The following is a 19,200-nucleotide window of genomic DNA, read 5'->3' on the forward strand; positions in this document are numbered from 1 at the left end:
CACCAGCTTGCTCAGACAGTAACTGCCTTTTAAGACAGTAGACTGGGAAGCCCTAGGTTTAATTCTTTGCTCCTCCTTAGACTATTTCTCTTATTCCAGTTATTTGAAAGTACTAGGGTGCCTAAACCCATGTGAGGAGCTGTTTCCTTTTTCATCTCTGAAATGGCATTACTTCCCATATGCCAGCACTGTTGCAAGCATAAATAACACGAAGTGCTCCATTATGCATGCACTATGACATGGTAATGAGAGGCGATAGCTAAAGAAGTGATGAGTCCATGTTGGGAATCATCTCGTGGTCTAGTAAAATATGAAAAAAGCAATAATTCTGGTACTAGCCTGTCATGGAAAACAGGCAATGTACAGCATCCACACATTAACCACAATATGTGATGTAGTGCTAGCTGAGAACACCACTGACTGTATTTTTTATTTCAGGTGGCGCTATCTTATTTTGAATCAAGATGCAAACTGTTTCAGAGGTGCAGGGAAAAGAAGGGTATGAACACTTCTGTTTGAGTGTGCTGTAGCTTCCCATTTCTAGAAGAGTTGTGTGAGTGGCATAGAAACCCTCAAAAAGTAGTTTGCTGCGAATCATTGCATCCATCCATCCATCCATCCATCCATCCATCCACCTCCTCTTTTAACAAAATCTTTGTGTTTTGTTTCTGTTCCTTAGCATAAAACAATAAACTTCCAGCTTGAAGCGTATGTAGAACCAATGAAAATATAGACACAAATACACAGTAATCTCATTACCTGAGGAATCACTCCAAATGCCTTTCTCCATTGCTGCACACTGACCGTGTTCCAGGAGACTCCATCAATCTGGATATCCCCTTCTGTATTCAGCAGTCTTAAAAATGCAAAAAGTAAAGTGCTTTTTCCTGAACCAGTTCTTCCTAAAAGGCCCACCTGCAATGCAAACCATAAAAGCAAACATTCAGTACTGCTCACATATTAACCACAGACAAAGGCAGAAACACTTAGAGATCTCAGCAGTGGAGAAAAATTCAAATGAATCTCACCAGGATAGTAAATGTCATTCATTTGGGAATGATAAAAGCCTACAGCAAGGGCTGAACAAAACACTGGGCCAGAATCTTCTTTATTTTGTTAGAATTAACTAAGATGAAAAATCTGTTAGCTGAAGAACAGAAATTTGCTTCTACATTATCTTGTACTGATTAGTCCAGCTCTTTGTGCCTTTCCACTTTCTTTTGCTATGAAGCCCTCTTCAGCAAAACCCCATCCAGCAGACAAAAAACAAATAGGGAGAGCACCTGAATCACACTACTAAGCTACTCCATTTCCATAAAAATTGAAATCAGAGGGCCTAATTCTGATCAGACCATGATTCTGTAGTGGGGTAGCTCTGGTCTGCGGCAGTGGGCACAGCACGCGCTATGCCATTGCCCAGCCCCAAGCAACAATGCAAGTCCGTAACCTGCGCAGCTGATGCTGCCTTTCCCTACCTCTTAGGGTGTAAAGAAAAATAATACACGGGTTTTTTTAAATGCTCTGTTTCCCTTATGGGGAATTGCACCGACCAATTGCTGGAATGAGCAACACCTGCAGAATCCACCAGCAAATGCCAAGATACTGCCTTTTCCAACAGCTGGGTTTTACACAGCTGATAATGTCTTCTCTGAGCATGAGCTGCTTTTATAGGGTGACAATATATATGTTGAAGGTGAAGAAAGGGATTCTTCCTGCTGCCTGGCATCCCTTCAGTAACAGCGCCTCAGGCCTCCAAACCATATGAGCAGCCTGCACTGTGTTGCACTGGCCTAATCTATTGATTCCAATCATCAAAAACGGCATGAGGGAAGACCCAGAGAACTACGGACTGTTAGTCTAACCTCAGTTCTTGGAAAAATTATGGAGATTATACTGCATAATATTGAAAGGCATTTAAAGAATGATGCACTCATCATGCAGAGTCAACATGGGTTCACAAAAGTGAAAGTCCTGTTTAACTAATTTGATACTCTTCTACGAGAAGGTGGATGAAGAGAAGGTGGTGGATGTAGTTTTTCGGGATTTTAGTAAGGCTTTTGCTACTGTCCCTCACAGCATCCTTCTGGACAAGGTCTCCAGCTGTGGGATGAGTGGGTTCACAGTGCACTGGGTGAAGGACTGGCTGAAGGGCAGAGCTCAAAGGGGTGTAGTAAATGGGGCTACATCTGGCTGGCAACCAGTCACCAGTGGGGTTTCTCAGGGTTCAATTCTAGAGCCAGTTCTGTTGAATATATTCATCAACGATGCAGGAGTTGAATGCACCAGCGGCAAGTTTGCTCATGATACCAAACTGGGAAGTGCTGTTGACTCTCTTGAAGGACAAGAGGCCTTGCAGAAGGATCTAGATGGATTGGACCATTGGACAATGATTAATGAAATTTAACAAGTTGAAAGGCCAAATTCTGCACCTGGCATGGAGTAATGCTGGGCACAACATTACTCCTGGGGAGCAGGGAGTGGCTGGGGAGCAGCCCTGGAAAAAGGGATCTGGGGGTGCTGGTTGGCAGCAGGCTCAACAGTAGTCAGCAGCAGTGTGCCCTGGCAGCGAAGAGGGCAAACCACATCTTGGGGTGCATCAAACACAGCATGACCAGCAGGTCAAAAGAGGTTACTATGCTGCTGTACTCAGCATTGGTGCAGCCTCACGTAAGCACTGTGTGCAGTTCTGGCTCCCACAATTTAAGAAGGATGTGAAGGTCCTTGAATGTGTCCAGAGGAGGGCAGCGAAGCTGGTGAAAGGGCTGGAAGGAATGTCCTATGAGGAGCAGCTGAGGACTTTGATTTGGAGAAAAGGAACCTGAGGGGCGACCTCATTGCTCCCTACAGATTCCTGAGGAGGGGAAATGGAGAGGGAAGTGCTGCGCTCTTCTCCCTGGTATCCAGTAATAGGACACGTGGGAATAGTTCAACACTGCACCAGGGGGAGGTTTAGACTGCACATTAGGAAACATTTCTTTTAGGAAACTACCAAGAGGGTAGTCCTGTCCTATTCTATCCTATCCTATTCCGTACCATTCCGGTCAATGCAATTCTATTCTATTCTGTTCTGTTCTATTCTATTCTATTCTATTCTATTCTATTCTATTCTATTCTAGTCTAGTCTATTCTATTATAGTCTATTCTATTCTGTTATGTTATGTTCTATTCTATTCTATTCTATTCTAGTGCTGTGCTGTGCTATTCTGCCCCCTCAGCAGAGAAGAGCTCTCCCCCTTCCTGCTTATTTTACCCATGCTTCCCTATGGGGCAGAGACAAATCCTCTTCAGTTTAAGGAGCATACTCCAATTCTGGAAATGCTTCCTCTGAGGCCGGGATTCATCACCAAAATTGGATCGAGTTCCTAAATCATAGCCATTGAAAAAAAGATTTGTTTTAAATGCTCTGCCCCCTCTCTGTACAGTACAAAAGTATCTTTCATTTTCCATTCTCCAAGGCATTTTCCAGGAAGTAAATCCACCAGACTACAGTGGCACCTGCACCTCCATGCTCCAGGAATCACAGGTGCCCCTCTTCCAAAGGCAGAGAGATTTCAAGATAGTGTTAGAGGAGGTGAGATCCCCAGTTTCAAAATTTTGGTGCCCTCAAACTTAGTAGATGAAACATTCAGTTCATGTAAACCAAGACAGATCTACCAAACCTGGCAGAGACTGGTGCTATCCAAACTAGGAGCAAAGAGCTGCCTTCTGGTGAGGCCAGGTTGCTATCACTGAACCTTTCTTTTCTCATCTATGTGGGTGAGTTAAAATCTCCTCTTAATCTGTGTGGCTGCTGCTCAGGAAGTCACGTGAGCCTTTCTTCTCACCCTGCCGAGGACAGTCCTTCAGCATGAACTTAAAGCAGAGTGTTAACCCTCTGCCTAACTGCTGTCCTGAAACTAACACTCTGTCTTGAACACAACCCCAAACACACAGGAAGTTTAATTAGAGGTCTGTCAATGATCTGAAGAATAGAGCTGTTTACGGTTTGCTATATAATAATTTGGGGTGGTGTAGAGCCCTCATCGAACGGGCGAGACGGCACCTCCACCCTCTGGCCACCAGAGCCAGCAGTGCATTACCCTTGGCACAGGAGCTGGTATTCTTTCATGCCCTGTTCCACCTGGGTCAGGCTGCCCCCGGCACCTGCACTCACCAGCAAGCTTCCCTCTCCCAGCAGGAGAAGGCGGATGACTTCAGGCACAGGAACACAGCTTGGGGAACTGCTGCATATGTATTTATCGGTATATGCTGCTCCTCATGGCCAGCAACCATCCCCACTGTGCTTCATTGAAGTGTAAATAGCCTCAAGATTTTTAGGATAACTGAGGCAGATTTTCCTTGCCCTTACTTTGTAGCCAATAATCCTACAGATGTGCTCTTTTTAAGAAGAGACTCAAGACATTTCTGTTCTTCAGGTGCTTTAGACAATTACTTTGTTTTGTGACAATTTAATTTACAAAACCTTACTGACCTGAACCTACTCTTTAGTCAATGAATAGGTTTATAAATGACATTTTTACAGTTAAGCTTAATAGTAGTCAGATCAAACACATGAATAATTGTCTCACCCTCTGCCCCGAACTTATTGAAAAGGAGATGTTTTCTAACACAGCAGCTCCTCCGTCGCCGTATTTGGCCGTAAGGTCCTTCACAGTCATTTGGCCCCCAGATGGCCAGTTCTCCCCTTCCTTCACATGCCTATTTTCAATTACAAGGGCATCTGAAAGCTGGTTATTCTTCTGCGGCTTAATGTTTTTCATCTCTTCTGTTGGCATGTCAATGAGTTTAAATATTCGTCCGACAGACCGCATCTATGAATCAAAACAAAGAGTATTCTAATTTTAATTAATACTTAGCTGTCAAAACAAATGCAATCAAGTTATTCTTAATTCCTAGCCAGAACAGTGAGTCTTTTTTCTGCGTAAGTTATACCATGACATAATTTTCAATGGTAGGATACTTCTTGTATAGAGCTCAAGATTCTCTTGCTTTTTTACTACTGACAGTAGTCCAACATGTGATTCCATTTGCTTCCTTTTTAAATGAACACAATAAGTCTTTCTACCTCTAAAAATGTATTTTGAAAATTGCTGATGACCTGTATTTATAAAAACAAAGTACGATCATGAAAGCAATCTTGGAGTCTTCAACTCCTTCCTCCTGAAGGGGTTGCCCAACCGAAAAACTGAAGTTCCTTGAGTAATGATTGATCTCCAAAGATCCGCAGACTGTGTGGAAATTGAAAAATGTAAAGCCGTAGCATCAAATAAAGAGGAACATTCATCAGACATTAACATTTGAGTTTCTATGAGAAATTATCTATAGCTTTTAGCAAACAATTAGTAGTAAGTTCCATGACAACTAATTTTATATCTGTTATTATATGTATTCAGTGAAATAATCAAGTCCTGTAGTTCATGAACTTCAGACAAAACCTGCTAGTAGCAGTCTTGGTGAATTTTCAAAGGAGCATGGGACTTGAAGTGTTCCCCTTCATTGTTTTTTTTAATGGGTCAAGAGTCATTTAGTAAATAGTTCATTTATCTCCTTCACTAGAACTTCACTGCTCAGGTGGTCAGAAAACATATTTTTACATCTATGGTCCAGTTTGTTCTTGTAAATTTATTGATTTTGAATTGTAAATAGTTATTTTTCCTAGCTGCTTTCCTCATTAATTTATGGAGCGCTACCTTAGCCCAGTCACCTTTTGTTCTCCAGGACTAGAGAAAAATCCAGGTTTAAGCCTCTTTCTTAACATATGTTCTCCTTCTCCAAACATCCCAGTTCAAATTACTCTTTCCTGTCTGACCAGAATGTACACAGCATTTTGGATGACGTTTCACAAAGACATTGTACAAAGGCATTGATGCTTTCCTATGTATATTAGGAATATCTCGATTAACACACCCTAGGATCATATGGTCTTTTCTTCACAGTTACATCTTTGAGCCACCTTCTGACTGAGCAGTGGTCAGCCAAGCTTTCCTCCATCTTAGCCACTTCTCACCAAGGAGATCCTTACTTACCTCAGAGGTTATTCTTAGCAGTCCCTAAATTCAAGTCTTTGCACTTCAGTTACTGAAATCTATTTTGTATCTGCCATTTGAGGTCACTTAATACCTTTCAGTTCCCAGCATCCTTCATGCTAACATTGCCTTTCAGCTTTGTGCCTTTGTCGGATTTCTTCAACACTTTTTTTTTTTTTTTTGAGAGCATTAAAAAAAGATTAAAATGAGCTTGGTCACAAATCTAAACTTTGTTGAGTAGCCCCCCTACAGCTTAATGCTTACAGCTTAATGCCATTTCCTTTCTGTCCAACTCATTAACTAGTTTACAGTTCTTGTAATAATCCTGATCTCCTTCATTTATATAATTTCTGAAACAGAGCCACAGCCAGTGCTTTCTTGAAGACACATGAGATCTACTACATTACTTTTGTCTGGAAAATAAATCATAGAATACAGCTATCGTGTTAGTCTGATGCAACCTTAAGGTCAGCAAACTGCAGTGAATTCACTCTACAAACACAGCATCTTTACTTCTTCAAAATTTTTTCTGGAGACTGCTGCCATCAGACTATCAAACTGATGGGGGGCACCAATTACTTCCCATTTCTCCTTCTTAACCAAAAGTGACAGTTATTATTCTATCACATGCCACAACCACTGCCATCTTGGTGGGTTCATCTGATGTGGCCATTATCATATCTCCAGCTTCTCAGCCAGTTCTTCCTTAAGTGTCAAGTCTCCCTTCTCTATTTGCTTCTTGACCTCTAACAACAGTTTGTTTGGGTTAACTAATCCATTCTGTAGAGGCTGTAATTTCTAATATGCTTTTATAGAATGTTGTTCATGCTCATAGTCCTAAAGTCTCCAAAAATTCCTATTGTTTTTCTCCTGTATTCAGGAAACGAATTTTAGCCCTTACTTAAAGAAAATGTGACTTGACTTTACATTCAGGATCCTAAGTGCTAGTCCAACTAACTTAACTAGATTCCTCATTTTACCAAAATTTGTCCTTGTAAACAACAAGAGTAAATTATAAGATAGTCTCAATGCTTATTTGTCAGACATTACTTAGCAAACTAAATTAATAAATAGATAGATACCTGCTTAGCTACTGCATCCAGGAATATCTGGGCCTTATTATTAGCATTTGTTCTCTAATCTGTATTCCCAGTAGTATCTCTCTTTAGTGGCATTATGGAAAAGCCTTTGTACATCTTTGACCTTGTTTAACTGCTTATGTATTCCTTCTGCAAAGTAATTCTACTTGATCTATTACCATTCCTTCCTGTTCTTCGATCCAGATTGAAATATTGTTAGGTGGATTTTCCATGTGGAAGCAAATTTATATACAATGCAAGGAAATACTGGGATCATAGCTTACATTAGCATCTTGAAACACTATTGTGACAGAAATTACGAAAAACATGCTAACACCCAAGCATACTGATTACAATTTCCATCTCAACCACTGTGCAAGATATGAAGGCACGGTCATCATCATGTTGATATATGAATGTCATCTCATTTGGTGATACAAACAGGAAGATCTTGGATCAGACTGACAATTTTCTTCCTGTCTGTCTATAGTAAATATAATACATGCATGGATGAGCACCATGCATTTATTTTAGTCAGTGTTTGATGGTATATTTGTTTTAGAAATCCTGTCCATACAGAAAAATTCAGAAATAAAGGTCTTTCTTCGCTTCAGAAAGAGCTGTGAACATTTGTACAGGCAGGGATTCCCTGTGATTGCCCAAGTAATCCTACCATTACACAGTAGCTAAAATCTATCAGTATATCAGTATACTATGGTATATCAGTAGCTATGAAACCAGCTGGACAAAGAGCCTTCTCTTACAGCAGAAAATTTCACCTCTATGTCACAGCTCCCCTGGCTGATTTATCAGTCACATCACATATGCAGATATTTTAGACAGCTTAATACTTCAAATAAATTCAAAAGGATGCTTTCTTTTAGAAGATTTAGATCTGGGCAGAATGCAGCATAAATGTCACTCACATTTTACAAAAATATCCATTCTTCCTTTCATAGATAGAAATCTTCTGTCATAATGACAGGTATAATGTAGGTGACAGCAAGCTTCTTATCCACTACTCCCATCAACAATGTGCCTGCTATATTCAAATTCACTAGTTAATGCTTTAGAATAAAGGAGTATATTTACTACTTCCATCTAAAAATGTCTAGAGCATAATACACTATTTTTAGCCTTGCCTAATTGTATTTTACTGAGATTTTAATAACACTGCACATTCTTTAATTTATTTATCATTAATATCACTTAACTCTTCTTAATGTTAATAATTATGTAATGTATATTTCCTGAAAGTGGAAGAAGTAATTCTTTTACAAGTAATCTAATTAATTAATTTTCTAATTAATTAGTAATCAGGTCCCATGTTCTCTTCTGCTAAATGAGAGCAGTTACCTGCTCCAAACCAGACGTGCATACTACTTAACAACTATGTTGCAAGACACCACCTCCTCGAAACCATGCTGGCTGGAAAGCACAGCGTGCAACTGAGAGATTCTATGAGAGGCTGGTCCATTGGCTCATGCTGTAAAAATCCCCAGTGCGTTAAGTCACTGCAAAAACAGGGTCAATGCAGACAGGCCATATGGTTTTACTGAGGTTTCACATCTTCTGCTGTTACATTTCGGGTGCAATTATAGGGCATATACTCGTGTTCCAAACTGCAAAAATGAAATAATTAGTTCATTTAAAACTTGTACTGAATTTTTTGCTCTTTCTCACACTGCTTTGCAGGCAGAAAAGGAAGTGTTCTAGCAGATTTTTCTTGATTCTGTTTCCTTCCAGATGGCCAACACCTCACTTTGAGAATTGTCATTCTCATGCAAATTTTACAGTCAAGTATTTAGTCTACTTAAACTCTGCAAATTAACAGTGGTCTCAGGTTTTATGCTGACAGTAGTAAAAGCAAGCACCATTATTTTTTCTAAGTCCTAATTTTTGTTTGGTCTTCTTCTCTACTTTAATTCTTCAGCACCCCTGAAATACAGGATTGGACACTGTGAGGTTTAGCAAGTGTGGTTTCAATATCTCTTTGGGGGATTCTTTTTATATCTCCTTACATAAGTAATCTTGGCAACAGTAAAAGCATGGCATTTTCTCTGTCCCTCATAAAATGAATTGTCCTTCCCAGTTATAGCACTGCTACTACAGAATACACATCAGTGAACAAGAAGGTTATAAAGCATTAGAACAGTCCACTGGGACAAGCCAACGCTTATCTGTGAAAGCAACACTTACTGGAAAACTTATTTTCTATTTCCTTATGAAGGAAAATAATTAAAAATACTACAAGGCTGCCTGGAGGGATAAGAAAAGGACTGAAAACCAGCTACAGGGATATTAACAGAAATGATCAAAGTGAAAAGATAAAGCCAGCCTAACTGGTAGCTTTAAATGAAACAATGGAGAGCTGTCAGAGTGACCACTTATGTTTTTAAAAAAAAAAAAAAAAAAACAGAGCAGATAAAGTATCAGGGCTGGGGATGTAGGGAATGAAATGCCAAAACCATTATGGGGTATTAAAAGACAATGGGGATTTTTCAGTTAAAGCCAAACCAGTTCAACAGAAATTGCTTCAAAGAGAATATCTGTGTATGTAAAAAAAAAAAAAAAAAATCCAACCTAGATACTCAGATTTCTTCAATATATATGTCAGTGTCATGGAAAGCTCAGGAAGGAGATTGTCTGGAATAAAGTCAAATTTGCCACCTACCCATCTGTTTGGCTAGTATTTCTTCTGGTTCTTCTTTCCTTCTTCACATGATCCTGCTCCTCTATTCTCCTGCCTTCCTGTCTTTTTGCTTGCATTTATTTCACTGATGTCTCATCCCTTGCATATCTTGTAAAACAACTCAATACGAGCTTAATGTTATGCACTCATTCGAGCAGCTATGCCTTTGGTCATGGGTTTCAACCACTTGCAGAAAACTCCAGCTTATCTGACAACCAAAAACTGCTACCTACGAATGTACTATACATTCAGATGTGCTTCTGTGCAGGCTTTTAAGCACGGATGTCACAGCTGCTCAAGGAAGCTATCTAGAGCGGTGCACGCATATCTGTAACCAGAGGCATATGGAGATGTGTCACTTCTAGTCAATCTGGTCCTGTGGGGAGCTTCAAAGTACCCCTTGAGAGAAAAATAGAGTATAACTAAATATACTACTAAGGCACACATGCAAGCCTTTGTAGGGCATCTGTCACCAAATAAATGTAAAAGACTTTGAAGAGGGAGGTGCTAAATGTAGAGAATACAGAATGGGAAATAATACATCTGCATCGCCCAGAGAAGCAATTTTATTATCTTGAAACCATTAAGCTATTCTTATCTGCTTGCGCACAGGAGCAACTTTTCAATGTCAGGAAAACCATCCTGCCAGCAGTATCTATTAGTTTGTCATCTGGGATACCTAAAAATCCATGGGATGGGGGTGGGCAGCTGTCTACTTCTAAAAGAAGTCCAGAAGATCAGCCTATAAGCTGATGCATCTTAGAAGGCTATCATTAATAGAATATAACCGGTGCTCCAGTACAGTAGTTTGTCTCAATATAGAGAAAAGTACTCACAAACGTCTAAAGCAACTTGAGACTTTCTTTTCAGGGGAAGGAGTTACTTCCTTATTGCTACTAATAGATGACATTTTAACATCGCTGTGTTTTGAAAAAGGGGAAGTTCTTTATTGAAACACTGATGTGTCCAGCACCCTCTGAATCCTACAGTAAGACTTTCTACTGCTTTTGCAAAACATTCATTCAGCTGTATAAAATGTGCATATGATTCTTATACAGATTGTTATACTTAAAGTGACCACATTGTGCCTTACAGGGTTAAGATGGAGTTTACAAATGAGAGCTGATTAAATGTTTCTGTCTCTGTTGTGCCTTACCAATGGCACGTTTTACTTCATTATCAGTCACACAACTGTTGTTTGGTGTGTCTTGCAGTTATGGCAAAGAAGCCCTTTTACAAAGTTTTTGGCCTTCAAGACAGGCTGTTCTAAGAAGCAAAGAAAGAGTCAGCATTAAACAACCCGTGGACAGGGAAAAATGTGTCCCTGAATGGCAGTCAGCTTTCTGGACTATCACCAGTCACATGTGTAAACAAGAGATTAGATGTTGTAAGTGGTTAATTCCCAGGTTTGGGGCTCTTATGGATTTCCTTCAGGATGAGGCTGGTTAAATCACATTAAAAAAAAAAATACATTGAACTGGCAAATATTCCTGCACTGTCATTGTTTGCCCCAATTACTTTTTTTTTTTTTTTAAACAACAACCCTTTTAAGCTAATCAGGACTGCAGGATTGTCGCCAAGATCTGCTGTGAAAGCTGTTTGTTTTCCAATACTGACATGGTTGTCTCAAGAAGCTAATTTAGGGTTCAGAGAGGTTATGACTGGATGTAGGAGGTTTTAATTTCTCTGAATTCTTTTTTTTTTTTGTTTACAAAGCTACTGTATTTTGTAACAAGAATTCTGTCTAAAAGAGATCCTAAAATGCCTGAAGTATAAAAGAGAGAAGTAGCTATTACATTTAAAAACAACATCTAAAATTTTCATACATTTAAGCTAAGGTATGATAAAAACTCTAAGAACAAACATATACTTTTATGAGTATCCTGCCTGCTTCTCATATCTCAAGAGACAGGTGATGATGAGTTAACCTTGTGAAACACTCCGTTTCAAAGCCAAGCCTAACTAACGGAGTAACTACACAAATTCAAAGGGTAAATATGTACAACTCCAAAGCCTTATGTCAGAGGGTATTTTACACAAAAACCAGAAAAAGACCCCCAGGGAAGTCTACAACAGATTTTTAAATCACTGTTGATTTTGCATGGAGGGAGCTCAAAAACGTGCATCGTGATCTGCTGTGCTAAGCCCTTAACTAGACCAAGTAATGTATATTATATACCTTGGTAAGGTATATATAATCATAACAAAACAATTCCAAGCCTTTTTGAAGTTTTCCCATCTGCAATCTGAATCCTCAAATGCAATTATCTGCTGTTGCCTATTCTAGTCCAGGAAAATTTCTGATCTTAGAAAAACTCAGTTTGTGCTGTGCCAAAGCCAGTAGGTTGCTATGAAAAGTATGAGGGGAATTTTTCTGACACATCTGCCTGTTATCCAGCTCAGAAAACAACTCACTGAACATCCATAATCAACAAAATAAGGCAATTCCTCAAAAGAAGGCACAGTACAGTGCATTTTATGCTTACCAAACTATCCACATCTATGCTTGAATTTACTGCCCACTGCAAGGTTCCCATGATGTTCATAGCTAAAGTAAGAATAATGCCAACTCTACCTGGTCCATCACCTGTGGAGAAAAAAACACAGTCAATTTATATGCAAATAAATCAGAAAATTAGCATGTATATCTTAAAATACATATTCACATTCTTTCCTCTTTTATTTCATGGAGAAGACACAGATTTGTTACTTATACAAAGGACTGAGGGCTTAATCATCAGCTAAACACCTGGCTTTGCCATTGAATTCACTAGAAACCCTGATCTTGCTTTGGCAGAACAAAAAAATTAAATCTTGGTAAAGAGAATCAGGCCTCTGCAAATCTTAGTTTCCATTTCCCTTTTACAAAGCATATAATCTGTGAAATGACTCTTATCTAACTAAAACACCACAGCTGACAACTTCAAAATTCAAGATAGTTGCACTGGTTTACATTTTCATTTCTCAGACAAGTAGAGGACATGTTTTATTTACTGTTCCACACAGATGCAGATATAAATTCTTTTGCTTTTATTGTCTGTTCTAAAAAGCAGGGGGTTTTCCAGGGATTTTCCTTTATAAGTTCATACAATACAATATAAGCATTTAAACTACCCCACTGTTGATTTTAATCTCATTATGTGTTACATGGACCTGGGAATTTAAGCCAAATGCCTTTGTACGATTTCTCCATTTCTTCTATGGCTTTCTTCGACAAACTTCCTCCTGCTTTGCTTATAGACATCTCATTATCAGAGCAATTATAGAAGTAAACAAGAAAAACAAAATATTCCTCCTGAAAGCTGACAGATTAAGAAAATGAATTTAGTATTGCCCCAAGGACCTATTACCTGTAACATTAAAGTTTGCAGTGGTGGCAAGATGACAAATTTTCAAGTGTTTTAAAAGTGCTTCGAACCCCTTTTCTCAGATATCCAGAAAAACAATTACACAAGAAACAGTTTTCCTAAAAAAAGCCAAACTACTGAGCACACAAAATAAAAAATGAGAAGGGCAGCAGGGGAAATTGTTTCCCTATGAATTTTAGGGGAACTAAAAGTCTCCTTTGTAACAAAAGTACTGTAGGTGTGTATTTTATTACAGAAGTATTTGTGTGGTTGGATTTTTTTTTTATCCTAAGAATCAGGAGAGCTCCTTGCACAAAAATAGAGGATAGCATTTCATACACAATACAATACTGGATAAAATGTACACTTTTCCTAGCTCCCTTTCAACATAGTATGATGAAATGAATTTTGGATATTGTTAAAACCAGAAACCTCCTCGACAAAATCAGCAAATTCTTGTTCATCAGTGGCCATAGTATTGCAACTGCATCCAGATCCTGCACACAAAGTTCAGTGTAAAACTTGGGGGAGAGAGAATAATGCCTGAGAATCAAAATTAAAAAAAACCCAAAACAACCTTAACAAAAGCATAGTCAATTAAAAACTGTATTTGAAGTAATCTGTAGCTAAACCCGCTGAGGTTTTCCACAGAATTGAATTATTCTAACATTTGGGGGACATTATTCTCCTATTCTCTGCTTGTCAGAAACTGGCTACACCTGGCCAGCCATGGGCAGCATTTCAAATACAATTAAGATAGTAAGGTATACAGTGATTGTCATTCAGGTACTGGGTTTACTAGGAGTGGTGAGCCATTTTAAGGGGATTTTGAATGGAATTTGCAAAACTTCACATCAGAAAATGCACCAGGGTTGGAAATTAGTGAACTGCATGACTATTTCTACAATTGGTTTGACCTTAAAAGATCATTAAAACTGCATGTCTTAGCCATTTGCAAATGAAAGGAACATTGTCTATTTATTAAAAAAGTCTGAGCTATACAGATGATAATCGACATCCAAGCTTTTCAGTACACTAACATGGTTACATTAATGTGGTTTCAAACACATGAAATTATGTTTACAGCAATTATCGTCACTAAAAATTCTGTCCCATCAGATATTGTTTTCAGACTAATCCCTTTAATGAGTCCTCTACAACATCAGATTGCAGATAATAATGTGTAATTTCTATTTTAATTAAATTGTGTTTATTATTATGACATACTAAAATCAGTGTCTCCAGTCTATGCTAAACATGTTTGCAATAGTTTATTTCCCTTGGAAGCTTCTAAAGCTGAGCTGTTAAATAGAAGACTTCCATTTCAGTACTGCAGTAAAATTACCGTACCTGTAGTTATGATAGAGATGAATGCCACAGCAACAAAAAAGACAACAAAAATAATTTCTATCCTCATCTGGAACCAGCGCAGTGTTGACAGATAGAGGAACCAGTTTGCCGTGTGTAGGTTCAGGGCTTTGTGAAATAAGGTCTCAAAATATGGTTGCCGCCCAAAAGCTCTCAGTGTCCACAGTCCTTTTAAACTTGTAATAAGATGGGTGAATATTGGACTCCGAGCTGTAAAGTGTTTAAATTAGAAACATCATAAACGCTTATAAGCAAATACCTTTGAAATAACACACATACACAAATTCATGCTCTAACTCACAGCAGTGTAACTGTTGTCAGTGTTAAATTAACATATGTTATTGGAGTACATGACCAAAGTAATCCCAGAACAGGATATACAACAACAGACTTCACATGAATGGGTTGAAATTCCATATAGTGTAGTGCCAGGAAGGGGTCACATTAATTCTTCATAATTAGCATACTACTTGGGTAAGCTCCTGCAGAGAAAGGTGGCTCCTCCCCAGCCAAAATGAATTCCTGTAATTCTGATAACTCCATCAAGTGAAGTTTTTTTAGCACAGACAGAGTACTTTAATGCTCTGGATTCAACTGTACTGACATGGTAATTTTAAAAGTAGTGAGCCAATGCTGGATCCCTGTGAACATCAAAGAAATTTAGATTCAGATCTGAGGAACTTCAGAATTACACTTGAGTAAAAGGAAAGATGGTCATCAGTGTTTAAGATCCAGGATTGATTTGCTGAGGATCTGCCAGTTGTAAAGCCAGACCACAGTGCCTGATCTGCAAACTCACCCTTCAGAACAAGGTTTTCCATTTTATTTGGAACATGTTAGTCTCTTAATGGGAGGAGAGGAAGAAAATTTAGTCAAATAACTTATTTAGAAAAATAAGAATTCTTTGCAATAAAAATATATTAATTCTACTTATTTCTTACAAAGAAACAAACTCATAGGGCACATACCAAGACTGATCACAATTTTTCAAGTTACATTTCCTCTCAAGAAAACTGTATGTCAAGACTTTATTTGTTTTCAGCTGCAGTGGTGATAAAGCCCAGCTTTAAAAAGATCTTCTCCATTGCTCTTTGGCAGCAGAGCACTCAGTGTTGGCTGGATCAGTAACAGCACTGGTTTTAAGGAGGTAAGTGATCTGCTCCCAGAAGCAATGGCATCTTGCAAGAGAAAAGGCAAAGAAGAGGTGAAAGGGTGAATCACTTCTCAATTGATTTGTTGTGGATTTAGAATTCTACCAATTTTGCTGCTCCTACCTTCAGATTCCAGTTGTTTCAGCTGCTGAGAAGTGTGGAGGAAGTATGCCCTTAACACAATAAAGGCTGCTATCACAGGCACTGATGCCAGGAAGATGTAGGGTTGTAATAGTGAGACTACTGTTATAGCGCCAATCACAATCAGTATTAACTGTAGAATGAAAGAAAAATACTATTGATATAGTAAACTTGTCATTTTATAGACTAGAGATTGGTGATGAATCTCCTTCCCATGGCAACTAGGTATTGCTTCAACAAACACAAAGTGCTAACCTAAGTAGGATTTGCAGCTGAGAACAAACCTCCATGAAAAGATCTTGAATAACTGAGACCAGATCCAACTCTTGGAAGAGCTGCCATCTTTTTTAATAGATGGAAGACGTGTTTGCTGTTGTACAACCAGAATTGCAGGTTTCTAAATCACAAAGCCACACAAAAACAATGGCAGCTAGGCATTCACTGTCCAGTTAAAATCGCAAAAACACCACTTGCAGTATCTGCAACCACCTCCCAAACCTACTGGTGATGTCTCTGTCTTGTCTGAACTAGGGGTGCCAGACTGTCCGGAGCTGACTGCTACTTGTCCTTATCAGAAGAGAGGAAGTAAGTCATAAGATGATTAGTGGTATGAAAAATTAGCAATTTCAGAAGAAAAAAAAGATGGTTTAAGGAGACAGATGACTCAAAAGGAACAAATTCATTCCAGAGTTAATCCATTAAGCCCACCAGAGATAACTACCATTCTCATAAGACCTCATCCTCAGTAGCTCCGGACACATTTAGCTAAACCAGGCTTTGATCTTTACTCTAGAAGCACCTTAAGCACTTAGACTGTTTTTGTCTCATACCTAAATCTAATGAAAATCAAGTACATCAGTGTACACAGAATAGCAAAGTTCTGCTTTCCATCAGGGTGTTACCTTTCATGCTGAACAACTACTTCAAACTGCAAACTTATCTGCCCAAAGCAACTGCAAATGGACAATTTGGACAAAATGATGAACATCGCATTAAGACATCACTTGAAATGACCACTCAGCAAAGAAACAGATGGAAAGCAAAACTAATGTCACATTAGGAAGAAACCTGCTGGTGGTGCCTTTGCTACTACATCTACACAAATTCAAGGAAGGATTTAAATTTCCTGTACTCCAAGTCAGAGGTCTTTCAGGAACAGGTAAGCATCTTCCAGGTTTCTTACCTTTTTTTTTTTTTTTTTAAATCAGAAATCTGAACAATGCAATAGCAAAATAAGTGTAAAGGCAAACAGAAGATGGCACCTTCTCTAAAAAGGCAGTAGCAAAAATCAACACACAAGCCAACAACACTAGCATACGGTCAGGGGATGGCAGCAGAAGGCTCACGTAGCCCAGTTAAGAGCCACAGTGCTATACTGCCATGCCCCAGGTGCTGAGCTTTCAGGCCTGGGACAGAGGCCAGATGGGGAGACATGTTCCAATGCTTCCTCTGTGTCACCAGTTTGGAAATGCAGCTGGTGGTAGAGACAGCAATTCAGTAAGGGTTCAGGGTGGTGATGACTGCAGCAGCCAATCTGGTTAAACAATGGAGGTTTATTATTTAGGGAAAACCAGTCATGACCATAGGTATAAATGTCCAGTGAGTTCACCACAACTTTTTGAGTGTGACCTTAGGGACAAGCAATATATGCTAGCAGCATGTCACATGAAGGATCTCCAAGAAATGATAGCCCTGTTGTAAGCACTGGTAGAAGACCAAGATGGATGTTAAAACTAGTGGTAACGCTACTGCAGTCATAAGCTACAATTCATACCCAAGATGTATGGAAGCAGGCCAGATGACTGTCAGAGAAAGCATCGCAGATGCCATTCTCTTGTCATTGATATGAGAGCTGATACCACTGTTTCCTTTATGGGCAACTGGGTACATCCCAGTGATTGGAGAGTAACCCTGGCCTCTTTCCGCCTGAAGAAATCCTTTTCATCCTGGATGAAAAGCCCTGGTCCCTGAAAGGGAAGGCCCCCTGATATGTCTACTGCCCATAAAAGTCCTAAGACAAACTAATCATCTTCATCTTGAAGATGATAAAGGGACTGGAACACCTCACATACAAGGACAGGTTGATAGAGCTGGGATTGTTTAGCCTTAAGAGAAGGCTTAGGGGATCTTATCACTTTGTATAAGTACCTGATGGTATTTATTATATAAATCATTAATTTGTGTATATGTGCAAACATTTTTATAAATTATATATATTTAACAATTATATTCTATTTATATAAATACCACTAGGTATTTGGTGCAGAGAAAATGCATCAGTGGTATCCAGTGGGAAGATAAGAGGCAATAAGCACAAGCTGAAATGCACAAAATCCATTTAAACATAAGAAAAAAATTATTTTGACCATCCCCACAATAAATGTGGGGATGGTCAAACTCTGGAACTCTGAACAGGTCATTCAGAGGCCTTGTGGAGAGTCCACCCTTGGAGATATCAAAAATCCAATGGTCCTGAGCAACCTGCCCTAGCTGAACCTGCTTTAAGCAGAGGGGTTGGCAAGGTCCCAGATCCTAGGTCCAGAGGTCACTCCCATATTCTGCAATAATCAGCAGAGTTTCTCTTTCAGAGGAATCTGACTTTGTTCATTACCAGGGTCCATGGAATTTGGAAGTCCAAGCTTCCAAACAAGCCTGAATCTATGGAAGATCAGTAGGAATTTTTCTATGAAGGGATGACTGGTGAAAAGCATTCAAGACAGCATTCAAGTAGGTTCGATGATCTTCACCAGAAGAACCAGAAAAGACAGGGCAGCTTATCATGGATGTTCAGGAGCCTGTGCAGTTGAAACTGAGGAGACAGAGGTGAATCTATGGGACATCGAAGCATAGGTTAGCCTCTGAAAGGCATCACAACAGAAAAGCCAAATCTAGGGATTTTTCCTTATTGTTGAAAATATGAGAAACTAGCGTAGAGAATTTGAAACATAGAGACAGGCTAACTAAAATAATTTTGGAATAACATCCTCATGGCAGATACAAAATACCAGAAACAAAATGGCCACATCAGAAAAGACACTGGTGAACCCTGATCAAACCAAAGATAACATTAATGATTCAGAGAAGGTCTCAGTGTCCATGTTTACTCCTTCAGCAAATCTTCATGACATCAGCGGGACATGAAGTAGAGCTGTAATGTCATTGAACCTCTTCATGTGGAGTTGTACTAGCCTCTCTAAAGTCATGAGCCTAAGTTATCAATTACAAAGATATAGGGAAAGCGATTTGGTCTTGATTAGACCGTTATGTTGGTAGGGATTGTAAAGCAGAGCAAACTCACTGATGGAGACAGGTAATCTGTGCAGCAGAGTGTTTGGATTGATAAGTCAGCCCTGCCCATCTCCTAAATAAAGGTAGAGAAGAACAGGAGGGCCAGGA

General features: G+C 39.1%; 1 protein-coding gene across 1 annotated transcript in view; it reads right to left on the reverse strand.

Moving 5' to 3' along the window:
- Window positions 1–19,200, reverse strand: part of CFTR (CF transmembrane conductance regulator) — a 78,653-nt gene that overhangs the window by 12,334 nt on the left and 47,119 nt on the right. Inside the window, exons 19-23 of the mRNA XM_030478269.1 lie at window positions 15,787–15,937; window positions 14,495–14,722; window positions 12,284–12,384; window positions 4,569–4,811; window positions 760–915 (exon numbers count right to left, since the gene is read on the reverse strand). Of these exons, the coding sequence (XP_030334129.1) occupies window positions 760–915; window positions 4,569–4,811; window positions 12,284–12,384; window positions 14,495–14,722; window positions 15,787–15,937 (879 nt within the window). The remainder of the gene's footprint in view (window positions 1–759; window positions 916–4,568; window positions 4,812–12,283; window positions 12,385–14,494; window positions 14,723–15,786; window positions 15,938–19,200) is intronic.

Source organism: Strigops habroptila, chromosome 3 (assembly GCF_004027225.2).
Source record: "Strigops habroptila isolate Jane chromosome 3, bStrHab1.2.pri, whole genome shotgun sequence".
In the NCBI taxonomy this organism is placed as follows: domain Eukaryota; kingdom Metazoa; phylum Chordata; class Aves; order Psittaciformes; family Psittacidae; genus Strigops; species Strigops habroptila.